We start from the raw sequence: 19,376 nt of genomic DNA on the forward strand, positions 1-19,376 counted from the left end.
ATCTTATAAGCGAATGGCAATTCTCAACGTGTAAATCCTGATGGTGCCAACTGCTTAACCCAAAATAAACGCTACAATAATTATTTTTCCATGTCAAAAAATAAGTGTTGAGTTGATGATAAAATTATACAAATTTGACATTAGCAATACACACATTGATTGATTATTCGTTCATTTTATTATTTTACAAAGATATAAAATTAATATTGAAATGTTGTTAGTGATTGGTAATCTAACCTAATCTTCAATTTATTAGAAAAAAAATTTTCGTCAATTGCCGCTTATATTTGAATTATGATAAAAGCGTTATCATAATTGCATCATCTTTAAACAATTAAATAATTAAAAAAAAATTGTTTTAAAGATATGAAAAACAGCAGTTTTATATTAAACGTCTAATTAATAATATTAAAAGAATTTTTTGTTTAAATATTAAATAATATTTAAAAAATTCTTTAGTTACATTCAATTTTGTCATGTGCAATATTTTATGTCCAATAAAGTCCGACATTCAGGATTTTTTTGGAAAAAATTGCATAATGTAATCTTTACTTGATGACTTGTTACAAAATGGAGCTGTATATATTCAACCATTTTTATGATTTTTATTAGTAATGTAATAATTTTCATCACTATTCATACCATATGGTTAGTGATTAATTACTGATTCTCTTCCAAACGCGCACACGAAGAAATTAATAAATCCTGTTACATATTATTATATATTGTAAATTATTACATCAAAGAAATATCTTGTCAATGTCTAAGCTGAGCTTGCTATCTTTATACTGGGCTCTCTCCTTTCACTATATACGATATAATGTTCATTGAAATTATATCATGTTTGATGCAAAAAGAGTTTACTAATGGCAGTTTACATGCAAGCACAAATGTCAATCTAGGACAGTTCATATAAAATATGTGCAAGCTATAGAAATTCATAGCTCTTTGTATAAATATATCAAATGTAATATTACAAAATACATAAACAATTTATCTATCTTATAATCTCATTCATTTACACAACTAAAAAACCTAAATCTATTTTCATAATTTATATAACTGCGATTTTTCACTATAAAATTACAATAGCTAAGTTAACCACCAAAATTGAAACATATTATAAATATTAAAACTTTCACATATTCATCAAGGATCCAATTTATCGAATGTGTGTATATGTATTATCGATACGTTTGTTAAGAAATTTTTAATCTCTATAAATAATCAGTTAACTCGACTTCAGATTCAAATTATTGCAAATATGTACATGCAAAGGCACGTCTTCTTTGTCATAAAATGAATAAAATAAATTTGATGATTAATGATCGCGATTCCATCTCCAAATAGTCGCGTCATCGCAGACGCACAATAATACGGAACCGTCTCGGCTTAAGCTAGTTTGGCGGATTGGTGCAGTGCAACGAGGATGTTGAAGAGACCAGCAGCGCGCTTGCCCAGGTTCTTCCATGTCCAAATCCCAAACGTAAGTGCGACCGACCTGATTACCTAACGCGATTGTACGTTGCCAGAAATCCATGGAGAAACGTATAAACCAAATATCGCATTCCTTAAACTCAAAACGATGCATGACCGTCGCGCTCGTTTCTCCGTTACGCAATTGCGAATCCTCGAGTCTACCAGGTTTCCAACACACAATGCAGTTCTCGCAAGATTTGCTGAGGATAAAATCGCCGAACCATTTCACGCAATCGACATAGTTTCGATGAACGTCGCGTGTGGTAAAGTCTGGAAAATGTTGGAGTATCGAGTCGAAAGGTCTGCCGTTACGACTGGGGTTGCAGTGATAGGATTGCTTTATCGCCTCCTGCATGTCCGGTTTGATTAGAGACCATAGCTTAAGAGCGTGATCCATCCCGCACGAAATAATTCGTTGACCTCGTATGTCGAAATCGGCGCTCAATACTTCGTCACGGTGGCCCTCCACGCCACCAAAAATCGCGATGCATACGTCCGTCTTGATGTTCCATAATCTTAAAGCGTGATCCTTCGATGCAGACAGCAATATATTTGGATCCTTCGGATGAATCTTCAGTTCGTTTATCGCATGTCCATGACCAATATAGTGCTTGATGCAGGTCATTGTCGCGGGACTAATAATTCGTATGACTCCGCGTGATCCGGCCACAGATAATAAAGGTTTCCCGGAGTCATCGTACGTCCAAGCGCAGGTGTAAAAATTTTCCTCCGTATCGGGATCGGCATAACACTGCTGCAGTCGTATATTTCCGCTTTGCGGGCACTCGTAAATGCTCACACGATTACTACCTACGGAAGCGAATATCAACGGCTCGCCCTCTTTTAAATGATAATTAAATTGCACACCAAATAATGGTTGCCCGTGATCCTCCTTAACATTACAGCAATATTTGTACAATGGCTTGTCTGTAGAAGGTTTGTATTTGGCTGTTTTACTTCTGCGACGACCTTTTCGTCTGTAACGAGCGCTTCGAGTAGGTGTATCGCTGCGATGAGTGCCAGCGGTAGAATTACTTCCGATGCTGCATTCAGTTACATCACTATCATTCTCACTGTCCTCCTGGCTAGAAGCATATGTCTTACCAGTTGACTTTTTCATCTTACAATATATAAGCTCTAGTTTTAGCGACTTGAATAATATTGCAATTGGGAGAAAAACAGTGTAGACAGTGTTAATCTTTAAGCAAAATGCAATATAAATCATCAATACAAGTCATTCTATACAGTATCTCGTTGTGCATTTTAGGTATATTGTGCCACTGTCCCGATAACTGGTATACCGCTATTTAATCCCAGTATTCCTTCCATTATATTAAAAATCCTGCTCCCTAAATAAATGCAGGATTGGATATCCTGAAATAAAAGATAGAATTTTAGATATAAATGCTTGAGTAAAATGATTGTAATAAAAAAACATTAATAAAATTCACAAAGATTCTTACAAGAACATTGGCAGAGAGGAAACGAATATTGTATTTGTGACAAAGTGCTTTTGATTTATGAATCAAACCCATAATATTACACATTCCATTGCAATTTACTAAGCAAGTTGCACCAGAGATTATGTAGTGTTCATCTATTATGGCTATATTAGCTTCTACCTTAAAAATTAACAAATAATAAAGTGATTAATAATAATTAGTTGATCAATAAATAATAAAAAATAATAACATAATAAAATAATACATTAAAAGTATACATTTGTGTGTACTTGTATGTATAAAAGAAGACTTACTTCTGATAAGGCATGCGCAGCCCTTAAGTCGGAAGCAAAAATAATAAAATCTACAGAAATATCTATTTTTGCTTTTACAACATCAACAATGGATTCGCACAAATGCACAGATATGTTCCATCTCCTCTCTCTTGCATTCTGATGTAAGCCTTCTGATATTTTGTGGCATAATTCAGCCGGTCCTACTATCTGGAAAAATATATTTTGAATCAGAAATATTATTATATAGCAAAAATTATATATTAAATATTGCTAAAATGTCCAGTAAATTATAATAAATCTGGCAAAAAAATAATTTCTTATACAATCTATCAATAAAATTTATTTTGCCAATTATACATTGACTGGACCATATTAAATATTTTATCTCTTTACATATAAATTTTATTATTTAAATAATAAAAATATAAAATAGCTTAATCAAACACATAATTACAAACTTTGATAATTTTTTAAATGATATTGGACCTAAATTTAAAAAAAAAAATTAAAAATTATTTTTTGTCAATTTAACATCTATACACATTCTCTCAATAAAATAGAAACAAATGCCATTTATATGGTGAATACAATTTAGAGGAAATGGATTAGAAAAGTCAATTAATTTAGAATACAGCATCAAATGTACTTCACGCTGTGTCGTAAAAAAGAGAAAAAACATTCGACTTCCTTTCTTCTTATTCATGATTAATAAAAAATATAAGTTCAATGATAATTTTATTATTGAAAAAACATGTGTATATAAACGAAATTTTGAAGATCAAAACATGTGTAAATTCATCGCAACGCAGCTGAAAGCAAGTGATATTCACCTTTTTCCTGGAAAAGTATAATGTACACAAAAATACAAATAAATAACGCTATTTTGTGATTTCTTCTTCTTTAATGCCACAAACTTACCATGAAAGCAATCAAACACTCACTTCTCCGTACTCTACCGCTCCTGAAGATTTCAGCCATGGTCGAGATGCCACTGCTAGACGGTTGGTAGGACGTTCCAGCGCAGGCGCTCTTCAATTTTCATTGCGTCACCATAAAATCTCAATAAAGATTCTAGAAACTCTCTATCCGATAACCAATCAGGATACCGGACAAATGTTTTGTCGTATAATAATCAAGATTAATATTTCATTTGTCATTTACGAGTTTGTCAGACGTACTGATTGGCTGTCGAATAGAGAGTTTTCTAAAACCCCAAAATTTGCCTCCAATCAGCACATTCAAAACATTGATGACAAATATTAACCAAACTCCTTCGGTTGTTAAATTGTTGTATACATACAATGCGCGAGTGAAATATAATGCCTAATGGAAAATATGAAAACACAATATGCAAATTAACGTGATTTTTGTATTAGGTTAGGTGTTAAAGAATATTTAAGTTATGAATTAAATTCATTAAAATTGTGTTAATTTCTGATAAGAGAAAGAAAGAGAAAGAGGTCGAAAAGAGAGAGAAAAGGGAGAGTGATAAGAGAGAGAGAGAGAGAGAGATTGACTGTCAAACTGCTGTAGATTTAACAAAATTTACTTTCAATTCGTATAAAATATTTTTCAGAGAAATAAAAAAAGGAGAGAATAATGTAATTTATATTATCATCGTGAAAAAAATTGCATTTACCGAGAATCATTCAGAATTTGATCTGATATATGTACGAATTGAGAAATACGAATTTAAAAACTCGAAATGACATCTAATATTGTATCGAGTGACAATTGGAAATTAAAATGTATTTTGGGAACTGGAGGCTTTGGAATTGTTGAACTCTGGGCACACGTCCAGAATGGCGAAAAACTCGGTAAATATAATTATAAATACATACTTCAAATTATTCATATATTGTTTTGCAAAAGACTCTTCGAGGAGAAAATTTATATTGATATGAAATCAATAATTATGATTTTAGCAATAAAAAGATGCAAATGGAATTATTCACAATTGACTCCAGTGCAACGAAAAAGATGGGCTAATGAAGTTGACATAATGAGACGCTTGAGGCATCCAAACATTGTAAAAACAGGATGTATCCCATTCAAGCTTCGAAATACAGAAGAAAACCTGCCAGTCTTGTGTATGGAATATTGCAAAAAAGGAGATTTAAGAAAAGTTGTATCTTAAATAATTTGCCTGTATAAATTCCTTTCAAAATTTTATCACTAATAAAATAATTACCATGTATGTTTTCTCTTACAGATTCTAAATCAATCAAAAAATTGTTGTGGAATTGTTGAAATAGAAGCAATCAAAATAATGACTGAAGTTTTATCAGCTGTGGAATATTTACATTCACAAAATATAACTCATCGAGACTTAAAACCAGAGAACATAGTCTTACAAGAGGAAAATAATGTGGTAAGATGATATAGTTGCAAATCATTTCTTTATTGAAAATTATCAATAAATTATAAGATTTTATAAAAATTATATATATTACAGCTATCATATAAATTGATAGATCTTGGATATGCTAAAGAACTTGGAGAAATGAGTACATCTGCCTCTTTAGTCGGCACACTAAATTATGTTGCTCCGGAACTTCTTTGGAAAGAGAAATATAGTTCCTCTGTTGATTACTGGAGTTTAGGAATATTGTTTTACGAACTTGTAACTGGAACAAGACCATTTTTACCAACAATGCAACATACCATGGAATGGTAAACAGCTAGAAATATATGTAATGGATAAAGTTTATAAAAAAAAAAAAACAGTATATGTTGAATTTTAAATTTAATGTAATTTTGCAGGATGAAACACATTCAGAATAAAAGCTATGATGATATTTATGCCTGTGAAATGGAAGGAAAAGTCATTTTTGGGAAAGATATTCAAAATCCAACTTATTTATCAAGGTAAAAATATGTTGTGTACACTCCTTGTAATCTAACAAAACATGTAAATGTGTAACAAATGTGGTGTAAAAATATTTCATTTTATAGAAAGCAAAAATAATATGCATTTTTTTTGTTTGAGAGATATTTTTTATATATATCTAATATTTTTATATTTTTTCCTACAAGTTGTCTCCGAAATAAAATGGTTCAATGGTTCAGAGTAGTTTTACAATGGGATCCACATAAAAGAGGTAGAATAATCGATGAATCCGGTACATCTCATTTAGTGGTATTTACAATGTTGCAACATGCATTGTCAAATAAGGTATGTATATATAGAAGTTTAATACACTTTATTCTTGTGTTTTTTTTCTCTCTTAATCTGTATTTTTTGCATATAGATAATATACATTTTCTGCGTGCCTTTTTACAAGATTTATACATACGAGATTGATAACGATACTACTATCAAAGATCTTCAGTTATTAATAGAAAAAGATACTAATATTGAAGTCAAGCATCAAACACTAACAAATTATAGTGGTGTTAGGCTTACTGAAAGTACTGTATCAGTCATTTCGCAAACTAATGTATGTATATTTGTCATTTATATATGATGATACGCAAAGTAAAATATTATCTTTAAATCTATTTTGATATACAATTTTGCTGTAGGACCACATTTTCTTTCTCTTCAGAAACGGATATTGCTTAATAGAAGATGTACCTAGACCAAATATTCCTGTAGCAGTGGAAAAAATGATAATACAATCAAAAAATGAATTAAATTATGAAGTATTGACAGATTATTATCGCAACGCGATATACTTCGCGACTAAAGAAGTAAACTTATTTCAATTATACGTTTTTGCTCTAAGTATAAATATGTAAGTCTTTTACAACATATTAATTGTTTCATTCGTATATATATTTTGACACAATAAATTATATTATTACATAATGTAACAAATTTAACATATTCCAGAGATTTATTGCATCAAAAAATTGATGTGTTTAATACAAACATGGAAATGACACTGGAAAATACAAAGGCCCTTATAGATAAAGTGCATATAATTCGTTTTAAATATATGAACTTGGGAGAAGACGCGATTGATAGAAAAAAAGCACAGACCTATTTTAATAAAGTTGATAAATTGATTAGTGCAGCCGATCAAATAAAGATGCAATTTATGTCGTTGAAGAAAGATAATGATAAATTGAGAAATAAAGCTCAAAGTATCGATTGTATGAGGGATTTATCAAAATTGTAAGTAATGAATATTATAAAATATTTTGTCACATATTTTGACATTCTTAAATTAATTTTCTTTATATAGATATGATAAGATGTGTAATATATATTTGGAATTTAAAAAAGAAAGTCCTCATAAGATAGCAACGCCACTGGACATGGTAAAATTAATGTTTTCATTCTTGACTACTCGCGAAGCATTGCTTCATGATAAAAATATAATCGACATTATAAGGTATTAACAATTTTATTTTGTAATAGATTTTATGCATGGTTAAATAAAGTTTAAAATAGTCTCTACTTCAATTTAAGTTTTTACATTTATAACAAATGCATATGTATTTTCATAGGCAAATAGATAAATTAAATGATGGATTGTTAAAGCTGCAAAAAATATTCAATTCTGTTACCGTCATGACGAAATTATATTGGAAAGAATATCAGTTAATCGCACAATCGGACGTGTCTCCTCAGTCTAACAATCAATCCTTGAATATTTCTACCACTGAGTTAGATAAGGTTATCCAACCAGAAGACAATATAATATATGATAATTTGGTCATACGTTCCAGGTAAATTTTCAGTTATAATATTGTTCAATTTTCAGGACAATTCTATCTTAGGTTCTAATTTTTTAGATTAGACAAATTGATGGCTGAAATGCAGAAAAAATATAACAAAATAGTTAATCTGGAACTATGATTAAAAATATAAAACGCGCACATATGTGTATTTTAATTTATATATACTTATAAAGCAAGAGTGTAACATATTTTAATGTATTTAATCGAAATCCACTTGTTTATTTGTTTCTTAATGTACGTGGAACATAATGCCGCACGCCCCACTTGATGTTGGCATGTTTATCAGTTTTAACGAACGTGTAAACTGGCTTATTTAGCAGTTGTTCCGATTTTATTATTTGATATTTATCGTTTCGACCTAGAAATATATTTATTTTATAATTTCCAGTTAATTTCTAAAAAGGGAGAGAAAATATAAATTCTTTTTTTTTATAAACTTTTTTTCATATAAAAAAAGCATTTTAAATGTATACATTTTACACAGAAAGATTCTATAACATATTCATTATATTATATAGACGTGTAAGAAATATAGATATTTTTATTACGAACAATATTTAAAATATTAAAAAAACAAATATTAAAAAATCAAGTAAAAAATGATGAGTGGCTGTGAAAAATATTGTAACAAATGATGAAATTTACAATATGTATATATTTAGTTTAATGAAGAATGTGAATAAATGTGTAAATAGTGTTTGTATGTCTCAAATAATTTCATAAACTCACATTTTATCTCAAATCATTTCTCCTTTTCATATAACTTACCTTCTTCAAGTGCAACAACAATCATGATATTTAGAAAAAAGTAGAGGATAAAGTAAACTTTAAATACCTGAAATATAAGAATGTAATATATTTAATAAAATCAATGTAAGTGTCCAAAATATACATGTATCCAAAATATATAATGTACTCACTTGTGTTGCACGAAATATGCTCATCTCGTTTTCGTTGTTAATATATCTATCTAGTTATCGATATTCTGTTAGACTGTTCTTGTAATGGATCAGTAAATACTTAAGTTTGTCTCTTTTGTAATAAGAAATGTAACGGTTGAGCGATCTTTTGTACATGTGTATGTGTATATAACACATGAATACTTTTTATTACACTTTCCCTTAATCTCGATTTTTCAAATACCTGTTACTCTCTTGTTTGTCGTTGTTGGATTGTGAAGAAAAAAAGTCTTTAATTAATTCTAATGAAAAATGCATTTTAATATAGATAGATGTTTCATATGTATACAATAAGATATATTTTATTATAAATCTTATATACATACTAATTAAAAATTGTACACATTCGCACACAAATTGAGGATTAAACAACGATGTTAAAATAAATATCATGTTCTTTATTGGCTATTACTTTCTCCACACTGACAAATCTTACACACCAGACTATTTTTTCCTAGATTGTCCACATACATCAACGATTATGCAATTCTGTATAAAAGTCCATTGTACATTAAATTCGAGAATGTAAAAAAAGAGGAAAATGCGGACTTTTAGAATATCTATTCCAATCACATGTCTGAGAAACAGATATTATTCATTGTCACTAATGTCCTCGTCGGTCGTAAACTCGGAATGTTCATCAGCTGCATCCACATCCTCTGCGGTTTCTTCGTCCGAGATGTCCCATTGCGGATGCTCGGTCGGTATTTCTGGTGCTTCCTTTACGTCCAACTAAGGCGAATACAAATCGATACATTGTTGTGAGTGTATAAATTAAAAAAAAATAAAACTTTGCATTATGCATTGTATTTTAATCACTTACTTTGATATCTTGAGCTTGATCAAAACCCAGATATGAATCACTACGTAAACACACGGTAAATGTATACAGGCCTGGCCAGCGTGGTGCTGTGAATCTTAGCTGCACTTCTTCAAACTGTGCTAAAGACGTGATGTGTATAGGGGTTGTCAATAGCGTTTGACTTTTGCGATCACAGATATAGACCCACCAATATTCTTGTTTAACATCGGGAAAAAGCGGACAATGCACTTCGTGCGATAGATTACTCCTTCCCTCTAGTACTCTTTCCCGCTTGGAAATTCTTTGTTGGAATCTGTTTACAAGAAAATACAAGAAAATATATTTATAATATTTGTACGTATTTCATAAATACATATAAAGTATAATATATTAAAATGCAATATAATATATTATATTGTGTATATAATATAAAAAATAAATTTCTTACTTTTCCCATTCCGTATCGTCGTCATCGAGAGACGCGTCTTTCTTGTCATGACTATCCTCGTCATCACTTCTATCGCTCTCGGCTTCGCTGTCACTAACGTCAGACAGCTTTTCTTTGGAAGACTCCTTTTCTATCTTATCGTCTTTCTTTCTTGCATTAGGAGTATGATGAGTATTGTTGGCTGCAGTCTGGGACTGTGCCTGTGTATTTTTAGTAGGAGCGGGTTTCTTGTTGGTACCTTTTTTATGTGACTTCTTTTGACCTTTCTTCTGTTTAAGCCACGCTGGCTTTGCAGCTTTCGTCGATTGATTTTGCTCCTCCGAAGCTTCGTCGATTACTTCATTACCAGTTTTATTATCGTCAATCATTGTTTGTTCGTTGACGGAATCATCTCCAAAAAGATGTCTCATATCTTTTCGCGTCAGTGATACTGTTACAGTTACAATAGCACCAGCAGTGTAGACTGTAGGATTCTCATCATCAATCACTGAAATGTATACGACGAATATAATAAGTTAAAAGATAATCTACTATATACAAGTCACACATTACTAATGTAATGTATTTAATGTTCATAAAAGAAAATAGCAGAGAAAATGATTAAATTACCTTCGGATCGTACTTTGAAGTCTATGTACGGCATATTTCCGAGAACTTTCATAATATCTTCGTACTGACTGTCCGACAAATTTCTAAGTATCAGTCTTCGTTCTTCTCCCTTCAATTGTGCAAATTGTTGAAGACTTTTGATTTGACGCTAAAAAAAAGTCACACATTCATTTCTAAACATTATCAGTGTGTGATTTTCATCAATAATGATAAAAATACTATCAATAAATAGAATTTCTCTTTTACTAATACCTTCTTTGCATGGAAGTATTTTAAATTATCCTCTGTTATGTGTGGTAATTGAAGAAGAGGATTTTTAAATTCCCAGAATGCTTGGACAATCATTGGACACAGTTTCATGCAGTTTTCTATAGTTGTTATGGTTGGTACCCGTGGTACTATAATGAAAATTTTTTGTTAGTTATCTAATCTCTACTGTTACAAAATCATATATGTTATTATTCAAAATAAGATAAACATTCACCTCTCCTAGCATAAGCTAAAAGTATAACCTGATGAACACAGGCAACCATTTCTTGAATCAAATATGGACATTTTTTTACAATATACTGTCTGTCTTTATCTAGTGTCTCAGGATTGAGCGATATACGTGATAAATGTGCATGTAATAAGGCTCTAGCTTTAATTGAATACAAGTGGCATAGTGGTACTTCTTTATTTTTCTCTCCCAAATTGGGTAATTGTTTGATAAGCTGAAATATGTAAATAAAAAAATATATATATATGTATTGTGCATAGTAAATTGTTATATACTCATTTAAGAAAAAAATAAAATAAAAAATGTCGGGATACTAAATATAATTAAATTTTACCGAAGGAACTTCTTCAATGTCAGTATGTCTCTCAATTATTTCTGCATTGCGTTTCTTGAAAAATTCAAAGGAAGCAGCAAGTATCATAATTACTCTCTTCAATGACATAGATGGAGTTTTCACGAAGAAAAAGTAATACATTTCAGTTGTTGTCAGGAGAACCTAGAAATATAAATACATGTACACAATGTGTCACTGTGTATATTTACTTTTGCATATAAAAATGCCAATTACTTGATCACCAGTGTAGCGAATGCTCTTGTACCACCACATTCCTACAACTGTTGGTAAAGCAACCATGAACACTAATGCATATAGTCCTAAGACCCAAACTGAATTCTCTTTTTCAACAATCCAGGAAGGTAAGGCTATACCAAAACTCATTGCCCCTGGACCATCTGGATTTCCATATTTTTCCCAATTTTTTCGTGCTTCATCATCCGTTAAAGCTTGGTAAGCTATTTTTGTTAATAGAAAAAAAAACGATTTAGTTAACTTACATCCAAATTTAGAATATTAATAATAACAACTTGATATTAGTATAATAACTTTTAAAAATTAAATGTAATGTTAAATTTCTAGTTGTTATAAGATTAATTTCAAGTGCAGATACTTTTTTCTAATACAATTTCTATGACAGATCATTCTACATGTGTAGTACTATTTGTGTGCAATAAATGTGATATAAATTTATCAAATATATTGTAAAATATATACATCGTGTTGTATCTTTTCAATTCTGTGCATACAAAATTTTGTTGCTCTTTACCTTTAGTTAACTTCATAAAAGCCTTTTCATTTCCAGTTTCTTTATCAGGATGAAGAATTAATGAAAGCTTGCGATAAGCTTTCCTAATTTCACTTTGTGAAGAACCCTACAATTGAGACTTTAGCATTAATTTTGCAACAAACCATTGTACATATAAATTTTATTCTATACTCACAGCTGGTACATTTAGTATTTCGTATGGATCAAAGTTGGCCATTTCATAATCAAACTGAGACACTTTATACGCCAAGAGTATCAAGATGGCCCATCCCAGAATGATCATAAGTTTCCTACAGTAATAATATAATTAGCACAAAAAGATAAAGGAAATATACAACTTTTATATATATTTGTGCAAATCACAGATCTGTATAGTATTTTTCATATGATAAGAACTTACGTAAACAAAGCCTTAGTTTCCTTCCAAGGTTTGTTTGCCTGAAGGATAAGTTTTTTCTTTTTGCATCCATCGCACTGACATTCTTTGGCTAACTGATCAGGATCTGAATAAAATTAGAAAAATTATTAACACAAAGAATAAGAAACACTCTTATTTTGAGATACTTTCATGATATTTTTACAAGATTCAAAATTATTTCTTACGTTATATTTAAGCAATAATGCTAATCGCAAAAAACATATTCTTTGCATATTTGTTTGAAGAATATAGTAGAAAGATATTGTTAATATAAGAATGTATAAGTTCATAAATTAACATTATTACTTATTAATAAGATATTCAAGAATGCAAGATATGCAAAATTAAATACATAACTTTTCTATTGTATATACATATATATTCAAATAATCTATACATATTTATTCAAAGTATTTTTAATTTTGCTCTCAATTTTAATCATCAACATTGTGAATAATTACATTATAGAACTTGTTAGTAAGAAGTAAGTTTTAATAAAACTTTTATTATACATTTTAGAGTTTTATTGTACATAGAGAAAAAAAATCTTGAAATTCATATATTTTTAAAATATTTAAAAAAAGAGAAAATTCCTCCAATCATTTTTAAACTTTTGCATCCTTAAAAGACAAATTAAAACTGAACAAACAAGTAAAGTATCGAAATCTGTGGCTATAATTTTCATATAAATTTTACGTAATACAAGATAGTGTCTTATAAATATAAATTCTCAATTCCTAATATAACTACTTGTAATGTGACTAGATTAATCAATTAATATAGATATCAAAATATCATAATGTATAAAATTCGACAGATAATCGAATAAAATATTTTCATTTTCTTTAGATTAAATGAATGTAACATCATCCTGATGGAGTGAGATGAGGCGAGGTGAGGTGAAGGAATGTAAAGACGAACGAAGACGGAAAACGATGCCTGTACGACGATAGTATGTGCATCGTGTTGATCGTGTAAATTACTTCATCTGAAAAAAAAAAAAAAAATAGGATCTCATGGTGATCTCTAACCTTGCTTCGGGCAACGTGGCCAGAGATAGTAGGTCCCGGGTACCAGCAGTAACGCCAGGAACGAGAGCAGAAAATAAAAGAATGTCCCTCCGCTCTCGTCATACTGGAACTTCTGTCCGCTCATCGCTCATTTAAGTACTCCGGCGTTTTATTTTAAGTGATCGAACGTTTAAGTACATTCGTTCGTAAACATTATCCGGGCTCGCACTGCAAATGTGCACGGACGACATGCAAATCAACAGTCAGCGGGGGAACTGCCTTGGTCAAGACTGCCAACTCAGCACCTCGAGTTACTCGAGTACCCCCTCGGTATAAGTACACGCACGCACACACACACACACCATCCACTTTGACGTACGCGCGACGACTGACGTTGAAGTTGCTGGTGATCGGTTGATGACGTCGACCCCGTCGTCGGAGTCACGGCTGTTAAATAAGGTTACACGTGCAAGGGACCATCGCCCGGATACGGTCGTAGACACAACGAGAGAAAGAGCATTCAGCCTATAGATAATAAATAATATAGCCCTTTTGTGAATGATAAGAGGATATTTGATATATGATTATTTAGTCGTTTTTATCTATATTTTTATTTTATTTTTTTCTCTTTCTCTGTCATTGTCTACAACCCAGACAGCATATACATTTATTAATGAATATTCATATTTTTTACTATTTATCTTTTGAAATATTTTTATGATATTTATGATCAAATCTGAAGATCACAAAAATATTTATAAAATATTTTGATATATTTATAAAATATTCAAATAATTATAATAAATATTTTATAAATATTGTCTGTTGTTAAATTTTTTTGTGATCTTTTTTATTTAAAATAATAAAAGAAACGCATTTCATATTTGGAGGGAAGAAGCAAAGCGCGGGAGAAACGAAATACAGCGCAAGCAACAGGATGACGCGCTGCCATTTTAAATAACGGTTTCTTTAATACGGTTTTTTAACATCAAGAATAAGCGTATCATACACACAAAACAACTCAACATGGAAAATAATAAGATCCTCGTAATGTGTAGCGTAAGATTTGTCGAATCCAGGACGGGGAAAGGGGAATCAAAAAAAATCTCGATACATAAAATACATGCGGTAGTTTCATAAAAACTTAACACAAAATATAATACATTTTGTTATATAAAAATTATACGCATACTTTAATGGTTTAATTATTAATAAGTTCCCTTTTAATCATTCAAAAATGTTTATATTAATATTTGGAAAAAATAACGGATATTTCTTGTAAAACAAAATATATATATATATATATATATGTGGTGTGTGTGTATGTGTGAAAAAACTTATTTTTTTTTAATAACACGCAATATTTTCGTGTTCGAGCTGCAAAATGCATTGAGATCGATGGTCGGATAATTGAATTTATTTTGTAAGTTTAAAATTTAATGTAATTGTTTCATAGAATTTGTGGTTCTATTAAAAAATTTAATAGATGTACGTATTTTTGTTTCTAAGATTGAACACACGCTGTATCTTTTATAATCGTCCAAAATAGAGCATTTTTTTTTACAATAACCTGTCTTACTCAAATAACATCATAATTATAATAAATATTCATAAATCTTTTACTATTTATTTTTTTTAATATTATATAAATATTGTATGCTATCTGGGGACCATTCCTTCTGAAACACCCTGTATATAACCCCGCAACATTGTTTGGTGAAGGAATTTATCCGCGAAAGAGATCGAGGAGAGACAAATAATTTTTCGTAAATAACTTTTCTTTTTTATCTCTGTTCGAAGAGTCACCATATATGATGAATCATTTTCATTTTGTTTGGAACACGTCATTCTAGGACCATTGTTATCACATTGATCTCACACAGCTGTAGTATGGCAGCGACAACAACAACACAACCAAGCCTTCCTTATCGAGCGTTCAAAGTCGCGCTCCAATAATATTTCTCGCGTTATAATAACCGACGTGACATAAATATTAATATCGCATTGTTGCATCGGCCACCTCTTAAATGAGGCCGCGGAGTTCAGTGCCAGTAATTAATAGATTTCGATTCGCGCTACATCGCGATCGAAGGCTCCTTTGTGCGTGTTAACATAAATACTGCCAACGTATGATTTACCTTGATAAGAATAATCGTGGTGGCATGGTGGCATGCACGTTAAACGCACGAAAATGTTCAGATAAGATATCACCGACAATTCTGGCGCACAGCTTTTTTTCAGGTAAGCTATTTAATCTTTTCAGCACGAGGCGTTAAGGTATATTCTGCCTTGTGCAGCTTCCTAAATCAAGCCGGCATCACCTTGTGACAGTGTTTGACTTTGTGACATGGCATTCCTCTCATTTTATTTATTACACATCTCGATAAAATTCTAACAAAGCGTGCTACGCTGTGTAATTGGCAAAGCGATAGTTCCATGTCATAAGGTCAATCATTTAGTATAAGGTATTTGGTTTATGATAATGTAAATGTATAAAAAAAATTGCTCCTTTACACAGGGTAAATACGCTTCAATAACATGGACATGATAGGGAGAAATGTCGTCGAATGGTCATGCATCGATGTAAAGATATGGCTCGTGAAAAATGGTTATGAGGAATACGCAGATTTATTTTACTTTCACGAAATTGATGGAAAAGTACTGTTGACACTAAAAGAGGAAGACTTGAAATCAGATATTTTGAATATAAAGAAGATGGGTGCTATAAAAAAATTATATCTCGCTATAAAGCAATTGCAGAGGGATAATGTCGCTGTCTTGTTTGACTTAGGATGTATGGATCTGTCTCCATCGCCAAATTTTTATAGTCACCATAATAAACATGAGGTAAATGGAAATTTCTTTGAATTAATTCTTTTTGATGGAAAAATAGATTAAATACTATATTTGAAATAATCTTACTTTAGATACTCAGTTCAAATAATGAAGCGTCCATAGAACATGAGTTTTATTCAGCTTCTGTATCGGAGGACGGACATGCTTCTCATTTACCACCTGAAATTTGGAAAACAGTTATTAGTTTGGGATATCTGTTTATCGTCACATGGATTACTGCCTTTGTGATGGTTATTGTCCACGATAGAGTGCCTGATATGAAAAAGTATCCTCCATTGCCAGATATATTTTTAGACAATGTACCTCATATCCCCTGGGCATTTGATATGTGTGAAGTCACTGGAACACTGCTTTTTGCAATATGGCTCATTGTGCTTATATTTCACAAGTATAGGTAAAGAAAATTATAAGTCCATTTAAAAATATATTAAAATGTAATATATTAGCGTGAATAATTTATTAAATGGGCAACAGATTCATTTTACTACGACGGTTTTTTGCACTGTCGGGCACAGTCTTCCTGCTGAGATGCGTAACAATGCTCATTACTTCGTTATCGGTGCCGGGTGCGCATCTACAATGTCAACCGCGCAAAGTTCCAGATGAAGATTGGTCAAGGTGAGAACAAAAAGAAAGAAAAAGAGATAAAAAGCATATTATAAGTTTACGTCTTATTTTCTTTAGTGCTGCATATGTCGAGTTGTATAATAAAATAGCAATGGCTTACGTTATTTGGCGAGGTGCTGGTATGTCTATTCAAGGTGTCAGAACTTGTGGAGATTATATGTTTAGCGGACATACAGTAGCATTAACTATGCTTAATTTTTTCATTACAGAATGTAAGTAATAATATATATTATTCTACTTTTTTCAGCAGAAAAGCTATGATTTATAATTATTTATATATACATTTTGACAAGTTTTGTTTTTTTCATTACAGATACCCCGAGACACTTGTACTTTCTGCATATTTTCACATGGATGCTCAATATGTTTGGTATTTTCTTTATCTTGGCGGCGCATGAGCATTACTCCATTGATGTTTTCGTAGCGTTTTATATAACTTCCCGATTATTCCTTTATTATCACACTCTGGCGAATAATCAAGCATTGATGCAGCGCGACTCGAATAGAACTAGAATTTGGTTTCCGTTATTTAGTTTTTTTGAGGCGTCCGTTGATGGTATTGTTCCTAATGAATACGAATCACCGTCCTTGATAGTTTGCAATTTAGCGGGCACAGGAAAGAACATTTGGCAATGCATGCGGTCTTGGATTTATCTCCGAAAAACGCAACGCAACGTAAATGGCAATTTAAGCACCACAAAGAAAGAACGCTAATATTGAATCAATTCTTTTCTTTTCTTTTTTTGTTTTTTCTATGTGTATTATAGCTTTCAGATAAATATGCAATGTGGAAGACTCTTCACTGATTTCTCTTGTTCGATTGTGATTATACATATAAAAAGAAAACGTGATATGAAAAATAGATATACAAATTCAAGAAAAGTGATTCTATGCTATATACTTATCTTTTAATAATATTGACTATTTATTTGACAAATCCATTTACATGCTAAAATAATATTGAGCGAGATGTAATATTTATTCTAAATATTTATTTTTGCGATATGATTACAGTACTATACCGAAAGAGATTAAAATAATATTTATAATATAGTTAATTATATATAATGTGGTTAAAATTTCTTATCATAGAAGTTACGCATATAATAATTTATCTATTAAGAAGGGAGCCTCCAAAGACAGATCATAGTGTATAAAATATTAAATTAAGGTTCAAAATATTATGCTAAGGTTCAACATGCGTTTTCAAAGCATGTTGTATCATCTATAAGACTTTCTTATTTTTTTATAATTGTATATATACCATTGTTCATATTACTCATATGTGAGTACTTTTGTTTCCTTTTTTTATAATACAAAAAGAAAGTTGTCAAGGAATGATTGCACATTGTGATAAACTTACAAAGACCCCACATTTTATCAGGAATGTTTAATGAATTTTAACAGCGAGACCAAATTAATAATAATATTTTAGAACTACATTAGACGTATCTTTAAAAAATTTTTTTTTTCTATTGTACAACATTTAGATGAGAAAATATATGTTGCAATATTATGCATTCCTGATACCTGATAGAATTGATAATTTAAGACACATTAGAAGATAGATATGATAGTATTACTAAGCAGAGGCTGAAAATATAGTAATATTGAATCTTCTAATGTAAAAATATATCTGTACAATACTAGTTATACAAATAGTTTCTATGTAATTGTATATAGAAACTACAAAATATAATAGCTTTTTAATATTTCATCCAAATCTATTTTTTACTTATGTGATAAATAGCTTATTCTGTTAGCATTAACAAGTACTGATTATGTATTGACGATACCTGACTGTTGTTGTTTATATATTTCCACAAAAATATGCAGCAGTAATTCTTTTGCTAATTGATCAAAATACTGATCTGGTTTGGAATTAAATAGTTGGATTGATTTGCGAATGATATTGCAAAATATAGCATGTATATGTACAAATAAAAGAAACATTAATATTTCAATAGAATATATTTTTTGTCAGAATACTTAATATCATATGAATCATATCCTTCATCTTTTGTATAAATAGGTGTTTTCAGAATAAATGCTTTAATATATTCGTGCTTTTTCTAAAAATATATTCCAGTTTTTTCAATTCAAAGATATATAGATAGAATACATTGAATTTGAATCGCA

General features: G+C 30.6%; 5 protein-coding genes across 7 annotated transcripts; 2 read left to right on the forward strand and 3 right to left on the reverse strand.

Moving 5' to 3' along the window:
• Positions 1–4: 4 nt before the first annotated feature.
• On the reverse strand, positions 5–2,704 carry LOC126855131 (polycomb protein eed-A-like). Its single transcript, XM_050602531.1, has 2 exons — positions 643–2,704; positions 5–50 (listed from the first exon to the last, which is right to left on the reverse strand). The coding sequence occupies exon 1, from the start codon at positions 2,702–2,704 to the stop codon at positions 1,322–1,324; it is 1,383 nt and encodes a 460-aa protein (XP_050458488.1). The 3' UTR covers positions 5–50; positions 643–1,321.
• Positions 2,673–4,201, reverse strand: LOC126855158 (uncharacterized). Its single transcript, XM_050602573.1, has 4 exons — positions 4,136–4,201; positions 3,236–3,424; positions 2,943–3,101; positions 2,673–2,853 (listed from the first exon to the last, which is right to left on the reverse strand). The coding sequence occupies exons 1-4, from the start codon at positions 4,193–4,195 to the stop codon at positions 2,743–2,745; spliced, it is 519 nt and encodes a 172-aa protein (XP_050458530.1). The 5' UTR covers positions 4,196–4,201; the 3' UTR covers positions 2,673–2,742.
• A 314-nt stretch (positions 4,202–4,515) lies between these two features.
• Positions 4,516–8,107, forward strand: LOC126855123 (inhibitor of nuclear factor kappa-B kinase subunit beta-like). 2 transcript variants are annotated; one of them, XM_050602514.1, is made up of 12 exons: positions 4,516–5,034; positions 5,143–5,342; positions 5,430–5,588; positions 5,673–5,890; positions 5,981–6,085; positions 6,254–6,392; positions 6,469–6,657; positions 6,743–6,954; positions 7,053–7,337; positions 7,408–7,557; positions 7,673–7,894; positions 7,961–8,107. In XM_050602514.1, exons 1-12 carry the CDS (start codon positions 4,923–4,925, stop codon positions 8,022–8,024), a joined length of 2,055 nt encoding a protein of 684 aa, XP_050458471.1. In that variant the 5' UTR covers positions 4,516–4,922; the 3' UTR covers positions 8,025–8,107. The 2 variants fall into 2 exon arrangements, with proteins under 2 accessions (XP_050458471.1, XP_050458472.1); XM_050602515.1 differs by lacking the exon at positions 6,469–6,657.
• A 1,135-nt stretch (positions 8,108–9,242) lies between these two features.
• On the reverse strand, positions 9,243–14,231 carry LOC126855118 (translocation protein SEC63 homolog). Its single transcript, XM_050602507.1, has 12 exons — positions 13,776–14,231; positions 12,727–12,829; positions 12,502–12,616; positions 12,327–12,432; positions 11,792–12,015; positions 11,558–11,719; positions 11,209–11,437; positions 10,977–11,122; positions 10,725–10,872; positions 10,116–10,602; positions 9,689–9,980; positions 9,243–9,597 (listed from the first exon to the last, which is right to left on the reverse strand). Exons 1-12 carry the CDS (start codon positions 13,897–13,899, stop codon positions 9,457–9,459), a joined length of 2,277 nt encoding a protein of 758 aa, XP_050458464.1. The 5' UTR covers positions 13,900–14,231; the 3' UTR covers positions 9,243–9,456.
• A 1,214-nt stretch (positions 14,232–15,445) lies between these two features.
• LOC126855133 (ceramide phosphoethanolamine synthase) lies at positions 15,446–19,208 on the forward strand. 2 transcript variants are annotated; one of them, XM_050602533.1, is made up of 7 exons: positions 15,446–15,520; positions 15,608–15,995; positions 16,273–16,601; positions 16,682–17,004; positions 17,085–17,228; positions 17,295–17,449; positions 17,551–19,208. In XM_050602533.1, exons 3-7 carry the CDS (start codon positions 16,293–16,295, stop codon positions 17,949–17,951), a joined length of 1,332 nt encoding a protein of 443 aa, XP_050458490.1. In that variant the 5' UTR covers positions 15,446–15,520; positions 15,608–15,995; positions 16,273–16,292; the 3' UTR covers positions 17,952–19,208. The 2 variants fall into 2 exon arrangements, with proteins under 2 accessions (XP_050458490.1, XP_050458489.1); XM_050602532.1 differs by having other exon boundaries at positions 15,447–15,995.
• Positions 19,209–19,376: the final 168 nt, after the last annotated feature.

The sequence above is a fragment of the Cataglyphis hispanica genome, chromosome 15 (assembly GCF_021464435.1).
Source record: "Cataglyphis hispanica isolate Lineage 1 chromosome 15, ULB_Chis1_1.0, whole genome shotgun sequence".
NCBI classification, from domain to species: Eukaryota; Metazoa; Arthropoda; class Insecta; order Hymenoptera; family Formicidae; genus Cataglyphis; species Cataglyphis hispanica.